Consider the following 20,742-nt stretch of genomic DNA (forward strand, 5'->3'; position numbering starts at 1 on the left):
TATATATATATATATATATATATATATATATATATATATATATATATCAAAAACGAAGTTGTCCTCATGTGAAAGCGCACTCCCAACAGGTTATATAAACGGGAAGAAAAAGCAAAGCCAGCAACTCACAGTGAATTCTTTAAGCAGTTTCATTATTCCAGGCCTTAAGTTATAAAATCATCTCTGGACACGTGTTTCAAGGTCAATCCTTTCTTCAGCAGAGAAAAATATAAAAGTGTTTCACCCTCGTAGGTGCAGCCAGTGCTGGAGGTGTTCCAGGCATCTCTTTCTTACTGAAAAGACCGGCATGGCTTCAGCTTGTCTAATTACAGGCACCTGATTAGTCTCTTTAAATACTAGTCCACCCCAGTGGGCCTCTCAAGTGAGTAGTGCATGCTGGTTGTGGTGGTCCTGCAATTTTTTCATTTTGCCCCAAGTGGGTTGCTGGAGCCAAACGAAATAATGACCCAAAGTGCAAAACCTTTGTAGGTGAATCCAAAGTAAAATTGTCAGATTTGCTGTGAATAACCCAACCTGATTGCTCTTATGTGACAATCCATTTTTAGTCACACAGACCTGCTACGATGTGCAGTGGTGCTGCCTTCCCGGCTGGACAGGCCGGTTAATTATCAAAAACGAAGTTGTCCTCATGTGAAAGCGCACTCCCAACAGGTTATATAAACGGGAATAAAAAGCAAAGCCAGCAACTCACAGTGAATTCTTTAAGCAGTTTCATTATTCCAGGCCTTAAGTTATAAAATCATCTCTGCTTAAAGAATTCACTGTGAGTTGCTGGCTTTGCTTTTTTCTTCCCGTTTATATAACCTGTTGGGAGTGCGCTTTCACAAGAGGACAACTTCGTTTTTGATATATATATATATATATATATATTTCTTCAACAGATGGACAGATAGCCATCTGACGGCTGCACCGATCCCATCAAGTATCTCCCAAATCTCGAAATCGATTGAATCCAATGCGCTCGTATTTAGTTCATGAATTTATTTTGTTATACAGGTAACACAGAGTCCTGAGTGTGATGTCTGTCGACGCGTTTCGGCAAAACGCCTTCTACTGGACAGTTTGGCTGCTCAGCCAACATCATTTACATACAAATTTTAAGTACTTCATTTATTTCCATAACACTTTAGTGTATTGAAAAAGCGGCGGCCATTTTGAAGCGTGCAATGATCATTATTTAAATACAACACTTAATAAGAGAAAGAACCTACATTAATGCTAATACTTTCAGGAAAAATTAGAATTAAAAAGTCATAAATATCAAATATAATAGAGAAAAGGCAATAGCTTCCAATAATTCATAATGTTCGGTCATATAAAGACATTACTCAAATGACAGGAAAAGTAACAATATAAATATAAATATAAACGAAGGAACTATAGTATCATATTTTTTAAAATATTTCGATTGTCAATCGTTATATATAAATATAATTATTACTAACTAATTAATATCCTGTATTAAAATTCTATTTGATTATATTATAGTGCTTGAGTATATATCCAATGCCTATATGATCAAATCTGATTCATCTCTATCCTTATCTGTATAGCAGGTAATTCTATAAACACATGTAGATAGGTTGTATTCAAGTAAGGCCTCAGCATAAAGTGCAAAGTGCTAAAAATCTATACTGATAATAAGTGCAAAAAAGCATATAAAGTGCATCAAAGTGTTACAAAACTCCAATTAAAACAACCAATTCTATTGATTTCTTGGTCCCATATCATATTCCATATATATATATGTATCTCTATATGTGATATTACCTATTCTGCATTTTCCAAGTTACAGGGAAGTGAAATTAAACAATCATCATCAATAGCACAGTACAGATCTATATAATCATTCATAGGACCTAATGACACCTAAATTTCATCAAGCTATAGTGTGAACTCAGAATACAGAAAATTACTCAGTCATATCTACTTTACAAATTCTATCATGGCATGTTCATATGAGTTAATTATGATCTTCTCACCCATCCTTAAAAAGAGAATGTAAATAAAATACTGCTAAAATAGCACTGCTATTTTTAGAATTAGAAAACATAGAGAGTCTCTTTCTAAAATGAGAATAAAAGCAGTAAACGGTATATTATCATCTAAGATGGACATAGAGCTCAGCATCAAGATTGTGCCCCAAAGGGGATTCGGAACCCAATAGTAAAATCATTTTGGATTCCATTTGTCTGAGCTCAAGCGTTCTGTTGCCAGCTCTGGGATTGTTTTTGATATGTTTGATGCCATAAAAGGATAAGGTACTACATTCTCCTTTATGTGCCTCCCAGAAATGTTTGGCCAAAGGATAGGTTTTGTCATGATTTTTTATGGCTCTGAAGTGTTGTAAGAACCTGACTTTTAACTTGTGAATGGTACTTCCAATGTATTTTTTATGACATCCATTCAATTACATAAATCACAAATTCAGTGTCACATGTGATTCGATCCTTGATCTCGCACTGACGACCATCAAAAGTTTGGTATTTGTATGTATTTTGAGCGTATTTACAGGCCTTACAATGGCCACATTTCCAAAATCCCAAACTTTTTTGGCTCAACCAAGATGTGTTGGTTTTTGCTGAAAAGTAGCTTCTAGTTAGATAATCTCCCAAGGAACGTGCTTTGCGAAATGTTATGGACGGATGAGTTTTTTTGTGATCATTAATAATAGGATCGTTCTGTAAAACGTGCCAATTTTTTTGGAGTATAGTTCTTAGTGAGTCATGTTGTTGGTTATACTGAAAGAATACTCTAGGTGCTGAGTGTTGGGAATCATTGCTGGTCACTGTGTTATTAAAAAGTAACTCATCTCTACTTTTATTCCCTACTCTGTATAGTGCATCACTTAAAATTTTTGGAGGATAACCTCTACTTCGAAACCTGTCCACCATTGCCTTGGATTCCAAGTCATATTGGTTCTCATCAGAGCATATTCTGCGAGCCCGCAGTAGCTGGCTGTATGGTATGCTCCATTTGAGTGCATGAGGATGCCCACTATTAGCATGTAATATGGAATTACAGGCCGTGGGCTTTCGATATATAGTTGTCTCAAGATTATTTTTTTCTACTTTTAGTTGGACATCTAAAAAGGAGATAGTATCTCTACTAAAGATAGCATCTAAATAGATGTTAAGTTGGTTGTTATTTAGTACATTTATGTATTCCAACAACAGTTGTTCTGTGCCGTCCCAAATAATGAACAAATCATCGATATATCGCACCCACAGTATCACTCTATCCATATAGATGTCGTTACTTTCTGACCATGCCACCTCCTTCTCCCACCAGCCCATATATAAATTGGCATAGGTGGGAGCAAAGGATGCCCCCATAGCTGTCCCTTGTTTTTGTAAAAAGCTTTCATTATCGAAAAGGAACAGATTGTGTGTAAGGCAGAATTGTAGCATCGATAGGAGCATATTAGTATGCTCCAGGAATTCAATGGATCGTGTTTGTAGAAAGTACCTACAGGCCTGTAATCCATATTGATGTTTAATGGATGTATATAAAGATGCTACATCCATGGTGACCAGCAAGTAGTCTTTATGCCATGGGATGTCATGTATCTTGGTCAAAAAATCATTGGTGTCACGAAGGTATGAAGGTAGTTCTGTGACAAAGGTACATAAGAACAGGTCCAAATATCGTGAGGTGTTCTCGAGTAATGATTGATTCATACTGACTATTGGTCTACCTGGAGGATGGGTTTTGTTCTTATGAATTTTAGGTAGGAAGTAAATACATGGAATTTTAGGATGGTCAATTTTCAAATACATAAACTCATCATAATCCATCAATTGCTTAGTATACCATTCATTTAGCATATCATGATATGTCCCTTGGTATTGGGGTAAGGGGTTGATCTTTAATTTCTCGTAATGCTCTCTGTTCATCAATTGCCGATACGCTTCTTTAGTGTAATCAGTTGTATCCATGACAACAATGTTGCCACCCTTGTCTGAGGGCTTAATGACAATTGAAGAGTTCGACCTCAGTGTATTTAAATCCTGCCAATCTCGTTGCGTAAAGTTAGATCTCGTCTTTCTCGATGTCTTCAAAGAGCCCTTACTACGAAATTTGTCAATGTCATTAATCACTAACTCATGAAATATGTCTATCAAATTGCCACTGGGTAGTGGGGGATTAAATCTGCTCAACAATTTTAGATTACTTTTATCATGAAGGTTAGTTATAAATCCCATCTGGTTAAGCGTATCTGTACTCTTGTTTGTATCATCGTGTATGGAACATCTAGCTTCATTGCTGTCATGATCTAACTCATTGATAGCTATCAATTCTGAGCTATCAGCAATATTGAATCCAGAGAGTCCAGCCCTCTGGTTGACGTTGTCTACCATTCGATTTATATCTTTGTTTGAGAAATGCTTAATGAGACGTAGTTTGCGAACAAATTTATACAGTTCAATACGGGTGTTAACATAGTCCCATTGAATATTAGGGCAAAAGCTTAATCCTAAATCAAGTATACAAAGCTGATTATTAGTCAAGGTACTGTGCGAAATGTTCACCACAGTGCTCAAGTGATTCAATTTATTGACTGATCCGGGATTAAGTTCTAATTGGATTGTTGGTTGCTTCTTCTTCTTACCCCGCCTCGTCTTCCGCTTCCTCGACCACGCCTGCGACTTTTGCCCAGGAGGTGGCGTGACCATTTGCATGAGGCGCATCTCCCCCTGAAAATCCAGCTTATTACGTGGTAACTCATCAGCAGAGGACTCTATTTCTGAACTGTCATCTGGAGATATCTGTTGTACAGCACAATCAGCCCCACTCTTGGACATATCTTTGGTTCTTGCAGTATCATATTTTCGAGCAAATGTATAAATTCTTCCATGCTCATAATCCATCTTGTCTCTGTTGAATTTATGTGCTTTACGTGATTTAATTTCTTCTTCCTTGTATTTGATCCGTTCTTCCATTTTCGCTAACTGATTAGAAATTTCTTGTTGGTTGGGCATCTTTTCTAATTCTTTTGTAAGTTGTTCAATTTTAATGATTTGTTCCTCCATGCGTCTCTTGGCTTGAGTGATTAGGGTTCCCATGAGTTTGGTTGAGCAGTCTGCTGTTTGCATTCTCCATTCCTCCAATAAATCAGAGTCCATATCTCCTAAGGTGGGTAAGATTAAAATACGTAGGCCTCTAGGTATTCTACCACTTTCGATGTATATATAGATCTTTCCCTAAAAAGTGTATAGAAACATACCCGCAGGAAACTCGTTTTATGTAGGAGAATCAAAATACAGGAAGCAGTAAGACGAGACACTCTCTGGCTGTCCTAAAAATTTGACGTGCCGAATTGCACTAAAATCTAAAGCGTCATGTGCAAGTGCAAATGCATTCTGTATGTGTCTTAACCTTGTGCATAATAATCTACCCACAAGAAACGGCATTCTATATCGAACAATCTAAGTACAGTTAGCCTTGAAGTGTGTTCTTAGACAAGTAATACTATAAAATACCAAATGCTTATGCACAACATGCCAAAGGTGTTATCTACACATTGTTCATTAATTCTAGGTATTCCTGAACATACACACATAGATTATAAGGGTATGAACCGTCCCTTGGTACACACTTCTGCACATGACACTCCCCTTGCAAATCTTGCAAAATGCAGAATTGCCGGCTCAAGGTTCTCCAAAAGCAGCACCCTATGGTCTGCAAAGTGTCACACAGGACTCTGGCCGCTTCCAAGATCATCTTGCTAAATCGTGCTAATTCCATTGGAACCATTGCTGTGCACAAATATATCAGCGCCTCTTTGCATGTTCTTAGCCCATGTTGAACAAATATTGGTCTTAAATACAATTGCCTCAGGTTTAACAGACCAGGGCGGCAACATACAATATGGGCAGCTGATTCCGTGTGATATTGACACAGCCTGCATTATTCGACCATTAGCCAACGTCCTCCAATTCGACCTGTATTCCAATATGGGCGTTGTTAAAAGCCTACTCAACAATATGTTCCTAAATGCATGGCTTTCAATGGTTGCTTTTAAAAATAGTTGGCAAAGAGTGCTTTGTCTGAATTCACAAGACCCTCTGCTCCTCTGATGTTCTTGATTGATTTGATATCTGATTCTCTTGTGACCCCCCTTGCCATGCTCCTTTACAGTTTGGTTTAGTTGGCCCATTGTGATGCGTGGGTCTGTTGAGTATATCAAGATCATGTTTAGTGTGACATGGGCGCTGGCAAGATACTTTGACCAGCTACTGTTTTTGTCCTGAAATATTACTTTCAGTGTCCCATGCAAACTCTGGGTGGGCCCTGTTCGCCTGTTGGTGGCGTTTGATTATATATTTTTTGCATTCTATGTCCATGTTCACCAAGTTTACTCAAGCAAATCAATGTGCGCTGAGTTTGCCTAGGGATGTTAAATATTTTCGTATATGAGGCTAAGTGACAACGCTCAAGTGGCTCAGTGAGCCCGCCAGGAAAAGCAGGATGGCCATAGTTTATTGTGGGTAATAATTTTGCGCTGATGACTCTCTGAATCACTTCTGCTGAGAGACTATGTAACTTATGATGTGGTTTGGATACAGCATAAGTGATCTAAGTTCAGCAAGGTGGGGGCAATGACACAGCCTTGCTTTAGGCCTTTGTTGGTATAGATTTTCCCCGTGGCCTGGGTTTGCATATCTTAATCCGTACCCAGATATCAGTATATAATGCTGTTATCGCTGCCATTAACTGCTGGGTATGCCCCAGTCAGCAAGTTTTTTCCAGAGAATAATGCGGTCAGTTCCGTCACATGCAGCACTGTAATCTATGAAGCAAGCATACAGTGGCAGAGAGGTGGTTTCCAATGCCTTGTTGCCCAGATAAGCGAGAGCAATCATGTTGTCCATAGTAGAGGAGTTGGGTCTTATCCCTGTCTGATACAATGGTAATGTGTTGTTATCATTTATCTAGGCTTCCATCTCCTGTAGGAGCACTTTTACAAAGGCCTTGCAGTCTAAATCCAACAGCAGAAGGAAGAGTTGGAGTAAGACACAATCTAAAATTAAGAACCTTTAATTGTACATAAGCCCACAATGGTTGGGGTAATTATAGTTGAGCACAGTAGTGCCTTAACCCAGTCTAAAATAAGATGTACCCATTACAGATCTCAAGGAGGTACCACCTGCGCCTTTTTAATGCTTTGTATCTTCAGTGCTTGTGCCTCTGGTATGAAAAAATGTGCTACCAAACTGCTTTAAAACATAATCTGGACACACTATACTAAGTATTTTCCCACCTATATTATAGCTGCTGTTCCCCTGGAAACACCTTCAAAGATGAGAACCTATTGTTTCAACCCCGGGCCTTAAGATAAAAAAGCTTTGAGTTTTTGATTCCTATTTATAGGAAAGGCACTCCGATCATCACGTAACTTCATTTTCCAGCGATTAATTACTCAGCCATCTTTCTAGTTGTATGCCCATCAAAGACAAATAGATAGGTCAGACATGATTGAAGTCAATCCCAAAGAAAGCCCTACATTCGAATGGTTAAGAATGCCAAACCCCAAGAGGTGCTGGCAGGCTTTCCTAACATCTTTCTTACTTTGCTCAAGGCAATGATTCATATTGCTGCCAACTGCCTGCCATGCCAGAGACCTTCACTGGCTACCGTCAGAGGCCATGTTGAAGTTTAAGATAGCCTTTCTGGTCATTAAAGGGATGACCCGGTAACCTCACTTTTCTGGGAGGAAAGCTGAAAATTTAAGGACAAAAAGTGATGACATTTTGAGCCTGGTGGTTTACATTTTCTAGAACTAAGAAACAGTACTTTACAGATACTGACATGATGGTATGCACTTATCTGCCAACATCATTGACAGTAGGTGAATATTTGTTCAATTGTGGTAAAAAAAAATGAAGACATCTTTTTCTTTGGATTACCCATGTTGGTCTCTAGGCTTGGTCTGCTAATTTATGTAGTATTATTCTGCTACATTCTATGTGTAGGTGTGTGGTAATGGAACGCCTTTTAAAAAATAGGAGATGTCCTGGCTAGCCACCATGGCGTTACCATGCCTCATTTAGAGTGTGGGGTAATGTGAAGTTCCCGATGGTAGAGCAAGAGCCAGTTTTTTCATTGAGAGTTGCCTTGGTACCAAAGGGAATGGCGTCAAAGAAGGCAAGTCATTCAGGGTGGCCCATACCTGGTCATTCTCACTGGTGGCTTTTTTTATTCAGGTCAGCCGCTCAAACCAGAAAAATATCTAAATGCCCTGCACATGCTAGGAGAAAATTTCCATGGCATGAGGACCATTTATTGTGTGTGTGTCCCGGAGACAGACCACACTTTGAGAATATATCTTCCAGCTACACATAAGTAACAGCAATAACTGCCACCATTTTGTATTCTCTGTAAGTGGCCCTTGCAACACACAAGAGAGGTGTTTGCATGGAAAATTTCCAAAGATGATCTGTTAGGTCTTTTGTTTTTGATTGCTGATGCCAGTTTATTGTTTTTCTGTCCTATGCAACAGCTCCATTTGACTGATACTGGACTTTAGAAACGCTTAAATGAAATAAATATTATCTAGAAATAAAATATCTTAGCGGATAATGGCTTGAAAACTATCACTGATGTTTGAGATGATAAAGGTTTGCTCTTTCCATCTTAAGACCATTAAGAAGATTTAACATACTCACACAAGAAAGTCTGTGTTTGAGGCACTCTCACTGGTGCCTGAAAAAATTAGACTCTCCTACATGCTGCAGCATGGATGTGCCCCAAGACAAATTGCCATGAGTCTTCTTCAGTCGGACAGTGTGTTTCGCTGGGAAACCTCAGCCCTTCATACATCCAGCAGGAGAGTAGAGTTAGAAGAGCTTCCTTATGTACAATCGTGCATAATGATAGAATAGTCCCTATGTATGTAAATAAAAAAGACCTTGAGCATTTTAGGTTTAGCAGGAACTGTACGATCTGTTGTTCCAGGATTCAGTCACACTCCTCCATTCTGACCTATCCTGACACATTACTTTAGTTCCAATAGGTCCTAGGTGGTTTAAAAGTTCTTTATAAGAAATGTACTAATTTTCTTGAACTTTATCTTTACCTTCTTCTCATGAAATATCAATCGACAATATCCATTTCATAGACTAAAGAGCATTATTGTCATTTCAAGAGATAAGTGGTACTTTTTTCGGGAACATTTACTAAAACTATATCAATTGTGTGAAGTCATATGATTGCTTGGTAGTCTGAAGATGTCTGAACTTGCTCTATAAACAAGAAAGCCACATTGTTTGTGAGATGAAGTTGGAGCATGTACAGTGTTTGAATTGTAGCATCAGCATCTAAATACACAGAAGACACATTTATCATGATAGGTTGATAATTAAAAATATTGCAGGGGGCTTCATTTTGGAAGAGCACAATAGTCTAAGATAGTCATCAATATCGATTTGGCCCTCAGTTCACCTTTCTGTAGCCAGAACCCCAGCAACCACCTCTAGGGTGTGTTGGTTGTATTTTGTTGTTTCCAATATCTTTACATTCTAAGCTAAAACATGCTTACCCAAAATACTTTTTCTGGTTCGTCATAAACAATGTTGTTGGGAATATTACTTTTAACACGTGTTCTGCATTTCACTGAATGAGTACTTGCATTGACAAAAATAGTCGATCAATTCATGCAATAAATTGCAGTTGATTATGTTCACAATGTGTTGCGTTCTTTTGCTGTTCTGTCTTCCATTCCTTTAGTGCCATGGGCTTTCAATTGATGGATATGTGCTCCCGTCCTCTACTACAAGAGAGGTAATGAACTTTAAACTATTTCTTACAAATCTGCACCCAATTTATGGTAGACTTCGATTGATGACATGCTCAGGACTAGTTGGTATGGGTGGGTGCTCACATTGTAATGCCTTATCTGTGAATGAGTGGATGAATGATGATGTAAGTAACAGTCTAAAATGTTTCTAGGTGGTGATCAACCGACTTAGGATCCCCCTAGGCACTGTATGAAAACAAGACATGCCAAAAGATTTGCATTGTTGAAAAACACTGGAAAATAAAAGGAGAGTCTATCTTGAAATGTTCTGTGAAAGACAAACTGAAATGGAGCAATTAAGAAATGCAAACGATGATCACACAAGGCAGATTAAATTGGGCTTGCCGTCTCATTGGTAATCAGTGCAGTGGCTGCTGTCCCCTAAAACCTGATCATGCATTTCAGGTTGCAAATCAGCCAGAGGACAGCAGATTCAACCCACCTAAAGACCATGAAAGTAAAAGCTTGGAGGGCCAGCGTGTAGCGCAATAGTAAAGTCAATTCTCCCTGCCACTGTTGACCCTTTAGCGGTTGAGATAGAAGGGAAGGCAAGTTTGTTTTACAACCACATTACCCAAGAGCATTTCTTAATCGTTAACTTATTGTTTTTCCATGGTCACCTTTACATACTGGACTGCACTTGGGTGTTGAGTTGTAATGAAAATGATCTGCAAGAAGAAGAAGATGCTCTGAATTGAGAAAGTGTGCTTTGCTAGAAGTTAAGCCATCTGGGATCAATGCTGTCTTGATACTATTGTTTCAGAGTAGGTTATCCTTTTATCAAGCTTTAGTGTTTTCAAGACCATTAACTGAAAGCCAGATGCATTAACGACGAACGTATACGTGCTAGTGATACTCCAGATTGGAACTTTTTTAACAATGGCAAACAGTGGGATAAAAGAAGCAATGGAAGATAAATGAGGAGAAATTGAAACATTTCAGCATTTGATTAGTCAGACAATATTTAGCAGAAACCAAAGGGACCAAGCAAGAGAGAACAATCAGAGAAGCAGTAGGCAAATGGATGCTAAGTGTTGTGGAGGGGGAATGATCTGCTGTGTCAAAGCTAGTTGGCAGATGCAGTAGAACTATCACTTTGATCCACTATTCATAGTACTTCATACCACATGGCAGTTAGCACTGTCTCATTAACTTGGACCATTCTAAAATTAAGAAGTATCAAGGCAAGGAAGGTGTGTTAAAGTTATACTTATCTGCTTAACCCCAATATTCCATTAATTTATAAATAATGACCAAGTTGGTAAGCAAGCAACGCTTAAAGAGCCAGGAGAGCACTGAGGGAAGGCCTAATTTTGGTAAATGGGCTCATGATACCTCTGGTTTGAGTCAGAGAGAATCCCTGTCTCAGCAAAAGAGAGGTTGGATAATTCTTGCAAAACAGCAATATCCAGTAATCCATGTACAGCTCAAACACCCAATGCCTGGGTGGGCAATAATGCCCATTGTTCAGTTTCCTGTGTAGAGAAAACACAAGACAGAAAGCCTTTTCCATCTATACACCCAGGACTTGGAACAACAACCTTGCATCTGCCAGGACCACCTCAATGCTGCTCCAATTTATGAAAGAGTTCATGACTCACCTCATTAAATAATACTACAGCACATTGCATTACCCTTCCACAAGTCAGCTTCCACCCCTCATATTTGTTGACTTTATGCTTGTCTTTGACCATAAACAGCATACTGCTGCCTTTTAGCTGGGTTCTTTTTATAGAAATACCACATACATACATCGAAACATACATGTATTTTGCATTAAAATACTTGTAGCATTGATTAGCTCAGTGGATATCTGTTTTTTTGCATATATGCTACAGATCAGCTTCTCTTAAGTTTTGTTTTTATGGTTATTCCCCTCACTGATGTAAATAAAAATCAGATTGGTTTTCCCCACCCACCCAATAAAGTAGTGAGTGTTGAATTCTTTAGTTCCGATAAACAGGATACCAAGCGTCTCCTAGAACATTATGCATACATCAATTCATAATACATGCAAAATACTCACTTTAGAGTTATGTCCTCTATGGCATTCATCACTGATCTACCTCCGGGTGTATAATACCACAAGTACAGTATCGTTTTCTGGTGTTCTCTAAGTTGCTTGGTGCTGTGACAAAGCATGAGTTCAGCAGTAAATAATGATCTATAGGTTGACGTACAAATTATTAAATATTATTTCCAGTGTGACTGATGCATGTTTGGTTTCTTTGGTAGGCAATGTTCATGGAATATGTAGTTTGTTTTCTGCAGTATGTCCGGTTAAGAGTAATTTTCTCTTGTTTACTCTTCTCTGCTGTCTCCTTTGTCAGATGACCCCTTGTGAGATCAAATTCGCTGTCCATGTGGAGTCCGTGTTGAACCATGTCCCGCAGCCTGAGTACAGGCAGCTGTTGGTTGAATCCATTCTTGTTCTCACACTTTTGTCAGACATGGAGGTGGCTAGCATTGGTGGTATCATCCATGTCGATCGGATAGTGCACTTAGCCAATGATCTTTTCCTTCAGGAACAGGTATGTGTGGTGGAGTATCTAATTGAAAATGTGATTGCACTGACTAACTTGATTCCTCAAATGAAGATTATGGGCTGGTTGTAGAGTTTGGTGGTAATCGAAAATCTTCCAATTTATGGCGGAAGTGTTAAATCTAGAGGAAATACATCAGTGTAATTTCCTTTGCCTTAGAGATAGTATGGTGGAGTAAATTCAGATAGTTGGTTCTAACCGGGATCTAGCTCAAATACTGAAATAAGAGGTTTTTCCACTAATCTAGTGCACTACTACACTCTTTGCCACTCCACTCTATACTAATCTATTCTATGCCACTCCACTCCAGTCTACGCCGCTCCACTTTATGCCACTCTACTCCATGCCCCCCCACTCTTTGGTACTCTACAGCACTATACTCTATGCCACACTACTCTGTATCAATCTACTCTACGCCATTGTGTGCCACTCCACTCTATGCCACTTTACTCTATGCCACTCTGTACCACTCCACTCTACTCCGCTCAGTGCCACTCCACTCTGTGTTACCCTACACCACTCTGCGCCACTAGATGCCACTGCACTCGCTTCACTCTACTCCACCCCACTCTACGACACTCTACTCTACTCTACACATCTCCACTCTATGCCACTCCACTCTAGTCTGCGCCCCTCCACTCTATTCCATGCCACCCCACTCTATGGCACTCTACTCTGTGTCACTCCACTTTATATTAATCTACTCTACACCACTTTGTGCAACAGCACTCCATACAATGGCACGCTAAGGCACTCTATGCCACTCTACTGTACTACTGCACTTTATGGTACTCCATTCCACTCCACTCTGAGCCACTCCACTCTGCGCTACTCCACTCTGTACCACTCTACTCTATACCACTCTACTCACAAAGGTAACTTTTACTTTTGAGTAAGTTTATACTTTTGACTGTTTACTACTTTTCTGTATTCACAAACTACATTTTTGTAGTAGCTTACACTTGTGTAGTAGGTTCATCTCTACAACTGGCCAACCACTGGTACTGCAAAAACATCCCATTAAAAATAATGTTGGTAAGGAGTTACTACAGTAGTGTAAGTTACTACACAAGTGCAGTTTGTGAATAGCACTTTGTAGTAGGTTTGTTTGTACTACAAAGTGCATTTTGGAAATCAGGCCCTCTGTGTCTAAACTCCTGTTCCACGGCTTCCCAGCACTAGGCACAAAAGGAGAGGACACAGCATAGGCAGATAATCAACCATGCCCAGTGAGAATTTCTTAGAGTGTTTTCCACCAACGTAAACAGTACCAACTCAAACATCTGACAAAACATAGTGTTGTAGAGGAAAACTACTAACAACTGGACTGTTTTCTACCAGAGAAACAAGTGACGTTACATACACTTTCCACTTTTGCTACCTTACCTACAATATTATATGTGTTTAGCTCCCCTTCCATGAAAAATACGGTGTAAACTGATACCATAGAGCAAATATGCAGGTGCCGAAAAGTTTGGGGAGCCATGTACCACACTCCCACCTTCCTCAGCTCTCCACTCCTTATCACCATCAGCAACTCCTTGCACTTCCATCTAACCATTATATTAAAAAAACAATACCAACCCCCACCACTCTTGAAAAAACTCTGTCCCGTGCAAATAGTATTACTAAAATATCTGCTATACTGCCGCACTGAGATGGGGGAATACAACGTAAGCAAGTACTTCTCTGGGTGACGTCACACTAGTGGAAAGCTAAAGCAAAAGCTTGAATCTGGTAGTCACGCTTATGGCTTCCTAAGGAAGGTTATTCATGTTAGCCACTTGGCCCTAACTTCCCCCACCACTCTTGAAAAAGGCTGTCCCGTGCAAATAGTATTACTAAAATATCTGCTATACTACCACACGTCCTACCTATCACAGGAAGTACCCTTTCCACTCCGAATATATATTTTTTAAATCCAGTTTCCCTGCAACTTCCCACAGCCACCCCTGAAAGTCCCCTCCCTTTCTATATCCAAATATTTATTTAGCAAAAACTGGCAGCCTGCCACCCACCCATCTACCCTCTCTCAGTCTTCTCTCCCTTCCCAAAAACTGTGCTTCCCACTAAAGAGCGGCGTTCCAATCTGTGCTGACCTCAGCTCTGACTGAGCTTTGTGAGCATGGGTTGAAGTCTGTTGTCATACATTGGTCTGTGCGGACCAGTGACTACCTGGCGACATGGAGGTTGGTGGCACAAGAAAGCCAGCCTAACCTCCCTTACTTTCCAAGAGTGTGTGCAGGCGTGAGAGGGACAGATTGGGCAGACTGTCAGTCAACATTCTCTACGTTGCTCGGGTGTCTGGAAACCTAGGTGAGATGGGGGAATACAACGTAAGCAAGTACTTCTCTGGGTGACGTCACACTTGTGGAAAGCTAAAGCAAAAGCTTGAATCTGGTAGTCGCGCTAATGGCTTCCTAACGAAGGTTATTCATGTTCGCCACTTAGTAGCAATGTAAAACCATTTATTATTTTTTCCTTTCCTTTAGAAAGCCCTCGGAGCAGCAGAGGGGCTGTTTGACCTAGACCAAGCCACAGGAATCTGCAACTATTTCTACGACAGCGCTCCAAGCGGTGCCTATGGAACCATGACGTACTTATCAAAGGCTGTCGCTACGTACCTGCAAGACTTTCTCCCTAATACTGGCTGCCTGATGCAATAGCCGACAGCTATGAAGGATGCAAGAATGAATTAATGAGCAGCGCTCAACCCCTCATGCCTCTATGGTCATTTACATTTTGTTTTGCAGTTCAGACTCTACCTCAGCACCAGTCAGCGTTAGTCGTTATAAGTTGCACCTACCACTGCCTGGGCGTCAGTAGCAGTTCAGAGGTGGAACTTAGTCAATTACAGGGCACCATCAAACTATTAACTACGTTTCAGAGCATTGATCAGTGTAAAACAGCTAATTATTTAAGGAGTGAACTATCCTGTGAGTATTTAATTTTTTGTTGGCATTCACTCCATTTTTTTCGTTTATGCGACCAGGGTTCTAGTTTTATCTTATTGAGCGTGAAAGTGCAATTTTGCATGTACAGTTGTAACGTTTCTCTGTTTACCGTGATATCAGGGTACTGCTGAATGCATCATTTACTGGAAGTGGTCTGTCACGTGATGTGGACTAGTGGCGGGGCTCTGCGTTGGCAGCTAGCAAATAATGAATTCGGATCTTGGCTCAGGCATTGTCCATATTGGTTCTCAGCACACAAAAGTTGCTTCCAGCAGTAAATTATTTCAACACAGAGATTGGCACCATTACGGGATTGCTGTGTCCAGTGTTTTAATATTTTTGCTGCTAGTAATATATAAATACTGGATTGAGGGGCGGGGGGCAAAAACCGAAATCCGTAAAGGTTTTGCACCTAAAAAGATACCACCGGCTAATTTACCACAAAGTGCTAAAAATGTCAGTGGTAAAAAAAAAACATTTCTGTCAAAGGACCAGGGATAGGGCCTGTGCTGGACAAACCATCTTTGCGCAATTGGCTGTGTGTTTAGTGATGAAACATACATAGCCTCGCGGTGCCGAAGTTGGTTATGGGTTTTACTCATTTATGACTAGATCAAAGCTGATCTTAACTTCTAAATTTCTGACAGCAGTGCAATAACCTAGGCGGTGTTTCTGCCCTCAGTAGCAGGCTTTTATTATTCTGGTGGCCTTTCCATAATGTGCTCCATCATGGAATGTCAGGCAAATGTATTTCCCTTTCTGTGCCTCAGTAACTCAACTGTAAATCTGAGAGCACCATGGAGCACTTAATTCTGCAGTGTGCACTTTATAGATAACTTCACAACCCATCCCTTGCTTCGCTGTGCAAGTCACAGAGCCTAATTCACAAAGAGTTTTCTCCAAGCAGGAGGAAAGCACACCTGTTCATGGAACAGATTTATGAAGCCGCCCTAAAAAAAATCGTGTTGTGTCAACTAACAAAGCTTCAATAAAAATGGAAAGCTTTTAAGTCCTACACATTGAAAAGTCAGAATTCCTTTCTTTATGCTCCAATCCCATACTGTGATTATCTCGCCGTCCTGGCCCTCTTAGTTTAGGCCAGGTCTGGCAGTCTGTGCACTTTCTCTTTCACCCATATTATCATTGATACCAATGTTGTTGTTTTATTTCATCATGGCTCAGACTGTGCTGTGCCATCCAGCATTAGCAGTCGTACCCAAAACAACTGTGGTTGGCCATCTCCTTATTTCCTTCACTAGCCTTCTAGAACTCATTCACTGCTTCATGTTTGTGATGCCTCATGTGGCATTTTAACCTCATTCATACAAGGTAACTTCCTTCTCTAACTCCTTGACATGGAAGATGTCACTTTACGACAGACAAAAGCCTGTCTAACTAGGAAGAGGCCTTCGGGTGATTCAATATAGAGGTCTGTCCATTCATCACTATCCAAACACTGGTAAATTTAGATGATGCTTTTTGATTTACAAATATACTATTGTTAGCAGCTCTTTTTGGCAACTGAGTGATTTAGATTCGATTTGTCTAGCAGTGCTGCTAGAAGCCTGCACACTATAACCAAGAGATATTATGCCCCATGAGATCTAATATAGTTGTGATTGTATGCGGTCTCCATACAGCCATCGGCTTAGTAGACATGTTTCACATAGTTACAGGTTTACAAATATTAAACATTCACATAAATAGTGGTTTAAGCTTGAAAAGTGCTTTCAATCAGAGGATGGACTATTTGTTTTTGCGATTGATCTCTTAGAGTGACTTGTACATTTCCTGCAATGTTATTTTTCCACCAGATCTTTTCTCTTGATTGTGAGAACATGACTCTTCAGACATGGTTAACAAACAACTCACTCCACTCAAATCATGTTTACTTCAACACTTTTTGACCTCTTTTCTCAAGCCCTGAAAAGTATATTAATTTCAACATGATAGTAGTTATTTCATTGATCAAGTGTTTTCCCGTCCAAAGTCTCTTGATTGTCCCATGGTCTTCGCGTTTACCTGTGCAAAGAAGTGCATCACCTTTTTGGACCGCTTATCTCCAGTAGGCGATTCTGTCTTTCTTGTCTCTTTGATGGGAAAATGCTCTATTGAACCCTTTTGGCAGTTTTTATGTTGCATTGGCATTACTATGGGAGGCGTGTCCAGGATGTGTGATGCCTCTGGTTGTTATGCAAATGCTATTCACTACAAAGGAAAACTGTTTATGTATTTTGCTTGCAGTTTCTCTAACAGTTAGCAGCCTTGCACAAGCAGTATGGCCTTCCTCTGAAAAGCCTGTATGTGGTACACAAACAGAAACACCAAAGCCACATTATTGTTGAGAACTCAGCATCTGTTCATCTGAACTAAAGACACTGCTTGCCAGCAAATGGTGCATTATGGAAACACTCCCTTCATAACTCATCAACAACAGGCTGCATTTTTTATCACTATTTCATACTCAGCCGAATGACCTCTACTTTAACCGCTCTCTGTTAAGTTACAGTTGTTTTTTGCGCTTTATTTTTACACATCTACATGCGCATGCATGCATACAAACCAAAAAAGGACTCAGAACTCTGGCTTCCATGTGATGAGTAAGACTAGCTGCAGGTAATTTAAGGTCCTTAAGGTACGCCATTAATGGCCGCCGAGTTCATCACATGTAAATATCCACTATCTTAATGTTGTGCTCTACAGTGTGCTAGACAAAGCATGCACTAGCCAGACTGATGATTCTTCACAGCAAACATCACGAGGGCCCTAGGTTAGCCCCCATTGAAACATAGTCAGGCTTACTTTTAAGTTACCAGAGGCGTCATTCTGATTAACAGTTGCCATCAATTTCTCTTTGAGGCTGCTCTCCACCATCTATATTTGTAGCTTCAACCCATATATGTAGATAGTACCTAGATCATCTTCAGATCACAAGAAGTGATTGTTATTGTGCAGTAGATTTTCCCTCATCTAGATTACTGGAGCTTGTTTTACTGTATTCTTAAAATAAAACATATCCACAAACTGCAACTGATACTAAACCTCACAGTAAAAACGCTCAAAAGCGTTTTGCACACAGACCATAATAAATGCGGCTTCAGTAGCTACCACTGACTCCCTGTCAGTCAGAGGCTTCTGTGCAATGCACACTTCTGTCTAAAAACCATTCTCCACTCTCGGTCTTTCCCTATCCATAACCATCATCCTAAGATCCAGTTATAGCCACTGTCTGTCCCTGTTCAAATGCAAGCAGAGATTTAGATCCTTTGGCAGGGTTGCCACTCAAGCAGCATTTTTTAAATGTCTTTCAGCAATGTGCACTTTTCCAAACAATTGAAACCAGTGTCTTCTCCCAAGACCTCACGTCACCTTCTAGACCCTGCATGCAGGCACTTAGCAAAATGTGAGTGCACCTCTGAGTTACATTTACTACTTTTCATCAAGAGACCAGCATGGTCCAGACCATTAATGAGCAGTGGTGACTTCCTATAATTATGGTGGTCAAGTAAGAGATACTGTAAAATTACATTTTAACATAGATCTATTGTTGACGTGGTGACCACCATTCCATTCTTGTAATTCCCCTCCAAAAGTTCCCAAAGTTGAACATTTACTAGTTAAGTTCCCAGAATAGGCAGAATAACAGACATTTGCTCTATAGTAGGGAAACAACTTTTTGGAGGGATGGCTAAGTGCTGCCATGTTCCTCACTTGTAGGTGTCAGCAGTGATAGCCAACATGCCAGTATGTTTGCTGTTGAATATTTTTTTTGTAAAGCACTTTTGTCTTAAGTCTTTCTGGAGTTGATTCACAATGACTGACTTAGTGAGTGCCGCTATTAACATGCAGCATTCTCCAGCCACGTTTTTGCAGTACGTTTATATCTGAGTGTGCACACTTAACCACGTCACATTGTGTTTTACAATTTAATGGCCACTCCGGAGCGTTGTTTGTGCCAGCAACAATGAAAGTATGCTCTTAGGTCTTGGACGTAGCCCCATAAATCCCTTTCTACTCGTTTAGTCCATTGACAGAGTTTGTTTTACTTTTAATGTACTTACATATTATTACCTTAGTAAAAGTTGTGATGGGTGCATGTGCACCTAAGACGCAATTGAAAAATACTGAAATGCATGAGGAATTCAAAATGTTACTCATGATTAATTTTCACAGACTGTGTCTACCTTACTCATAAATGGGATCTGAATGGTTGTGAAGGCATAGAAGCTTCAAGGGACGCAACGAGGCATTCATGAATATTGGTTAAGGACATGCAACACACACATGTTGTGAACTTCCAAAAACGAGTACATTTCGTAGGACAGACCAAACTTTTAAAATGCACTTACTCATTTGACTCATAGGAACTTCATATTTCCCTCTTAAATTGCCTAGGTGTAGTAGATGAAGTGTGTGCTGATCAATTTGAAATACAACATATAAGCGTAAGGAAAGGTGCCAGGTATGGGAACAATGTTTTATTGGAGAAAAAAGAATAAAACACAAATAAAAGTTTCATTTTATAAATGTTCTAAATTTACTAAGGAGTACATGAAGCAGGAGTTAGTTGCTCCTGAGTATTACCATAGAAGTGTGCATCAACTTTGTAAATACTTAGGTTCCTGTGTGAATTTACACACTATTTAAATTATGCATGCTTAGATTTGGTGACATTGTTAATGTTATTCTTTTTTGTTTAAAAAAAATTACGAGTAGACAAAACTTACAGATTGAGCTTGTTACGCTTTTTGGCAACCTCCCTTGTGAATCAGTGCCACAGAATTTACCTGGAGTTTTAGCCTTTCCTTCTTCCCGACACCTTGTCTGATTTCTTCCTTCCACACAATTAAAATACATTGGCTTCTCTTTTTATATATATGTGTGTACTGTCTTTTATCTGTATTTATTGGCACACACACACATTTTGAAATTCCTCTTAAACATAAACTCCCCTTTCTGTTTGTGTGTCTAGATATGCTTATTTCCATTTGCAATAGAGGAGTCCTTTTTCTGTGTTTCTGTGTTCAATCATGAAGTAATGCTTTTTTTTTGCGTTCTTGGCATCTGCTGCAGATTAATGGGAAATGTCAACTGTTCTAGCTTGGAGACACAGTCTTTTAACAATTCTTAGTTCTTCTAAGAAGGGTTATGCCAGTAACACCTGCTTCAGGAAGTACAGCACTGGTCATTTTGAGAATGTCTCAGGGATTCTAATGCTCACACTAGTAAATCGGTTCCGTGCACTTGTTCAGATGAAATACACTTCTGGGGAACACCCAAGTATCATGCATAAGAACCTATTAGATTGTTATACATGCACTTTATCCTTTTGAGATGTTCGAAGGTGGGAAATCTTTCAAGAGGTAATAAACATTTGAAGACTGTTTGATAGTGTCGTAATGTATATGGCTCCCCACTAAAAACA

General features: G+C 39.7%; 1 protein-coding gene across 3 annotated transcripts in view; it reads left to right on the forward strand.

Annotated features, from left to right (window-relative positions):
- Window positions 1-20,192, forward strand: part of PHKA2 (phosphorylase kinase regulatory subunit alpha 2) — a 512,688-nt gene extending 492,496 nt beyond the window's left edge. For all 3 annotated transcript variants that reach the window (XM_069205013.1, XM_069205014.1, XM_069205015.1), the window contains 3 exons: window positions 9,751-9,804; window positions 12,151-12,351; window positions 14,856-20,192. In XM_069205013.1, the coding sequence (XP_069061114.1) occupies window positions 9,751-9,804; window positions 12,151-12,351; window positions 14,856-15,029 (429 nt within the window). In that variant the 3' untranslated portion in view covers window positions 15,030-20,192. The remainder of the gene's footprint in view (window positions 1-9,750; window positions 9,805-12,150; window positions 12,352-14,855) is intronic.
- The last annotated feature ends 550 nt before the right edge of the window (window positions 20,193-20,742 follow it).

Source organism: Pleurodeles waltl, chromosome 8 (genome assembly GCF_031143425.1).
Source record: "Pleurodeles waltl isolate 20211129_DDA chromosome 8, aPleWal1.hap1.20221129, whole genome shotgun sequence".
In the NCBI taxonomy this organism is placed as follows: Eukaryota; Metazoa; Chordata; class Amphibia; order Caudata; family Salamandridae; genus Pleurodeles; species Pleurodeles waltl.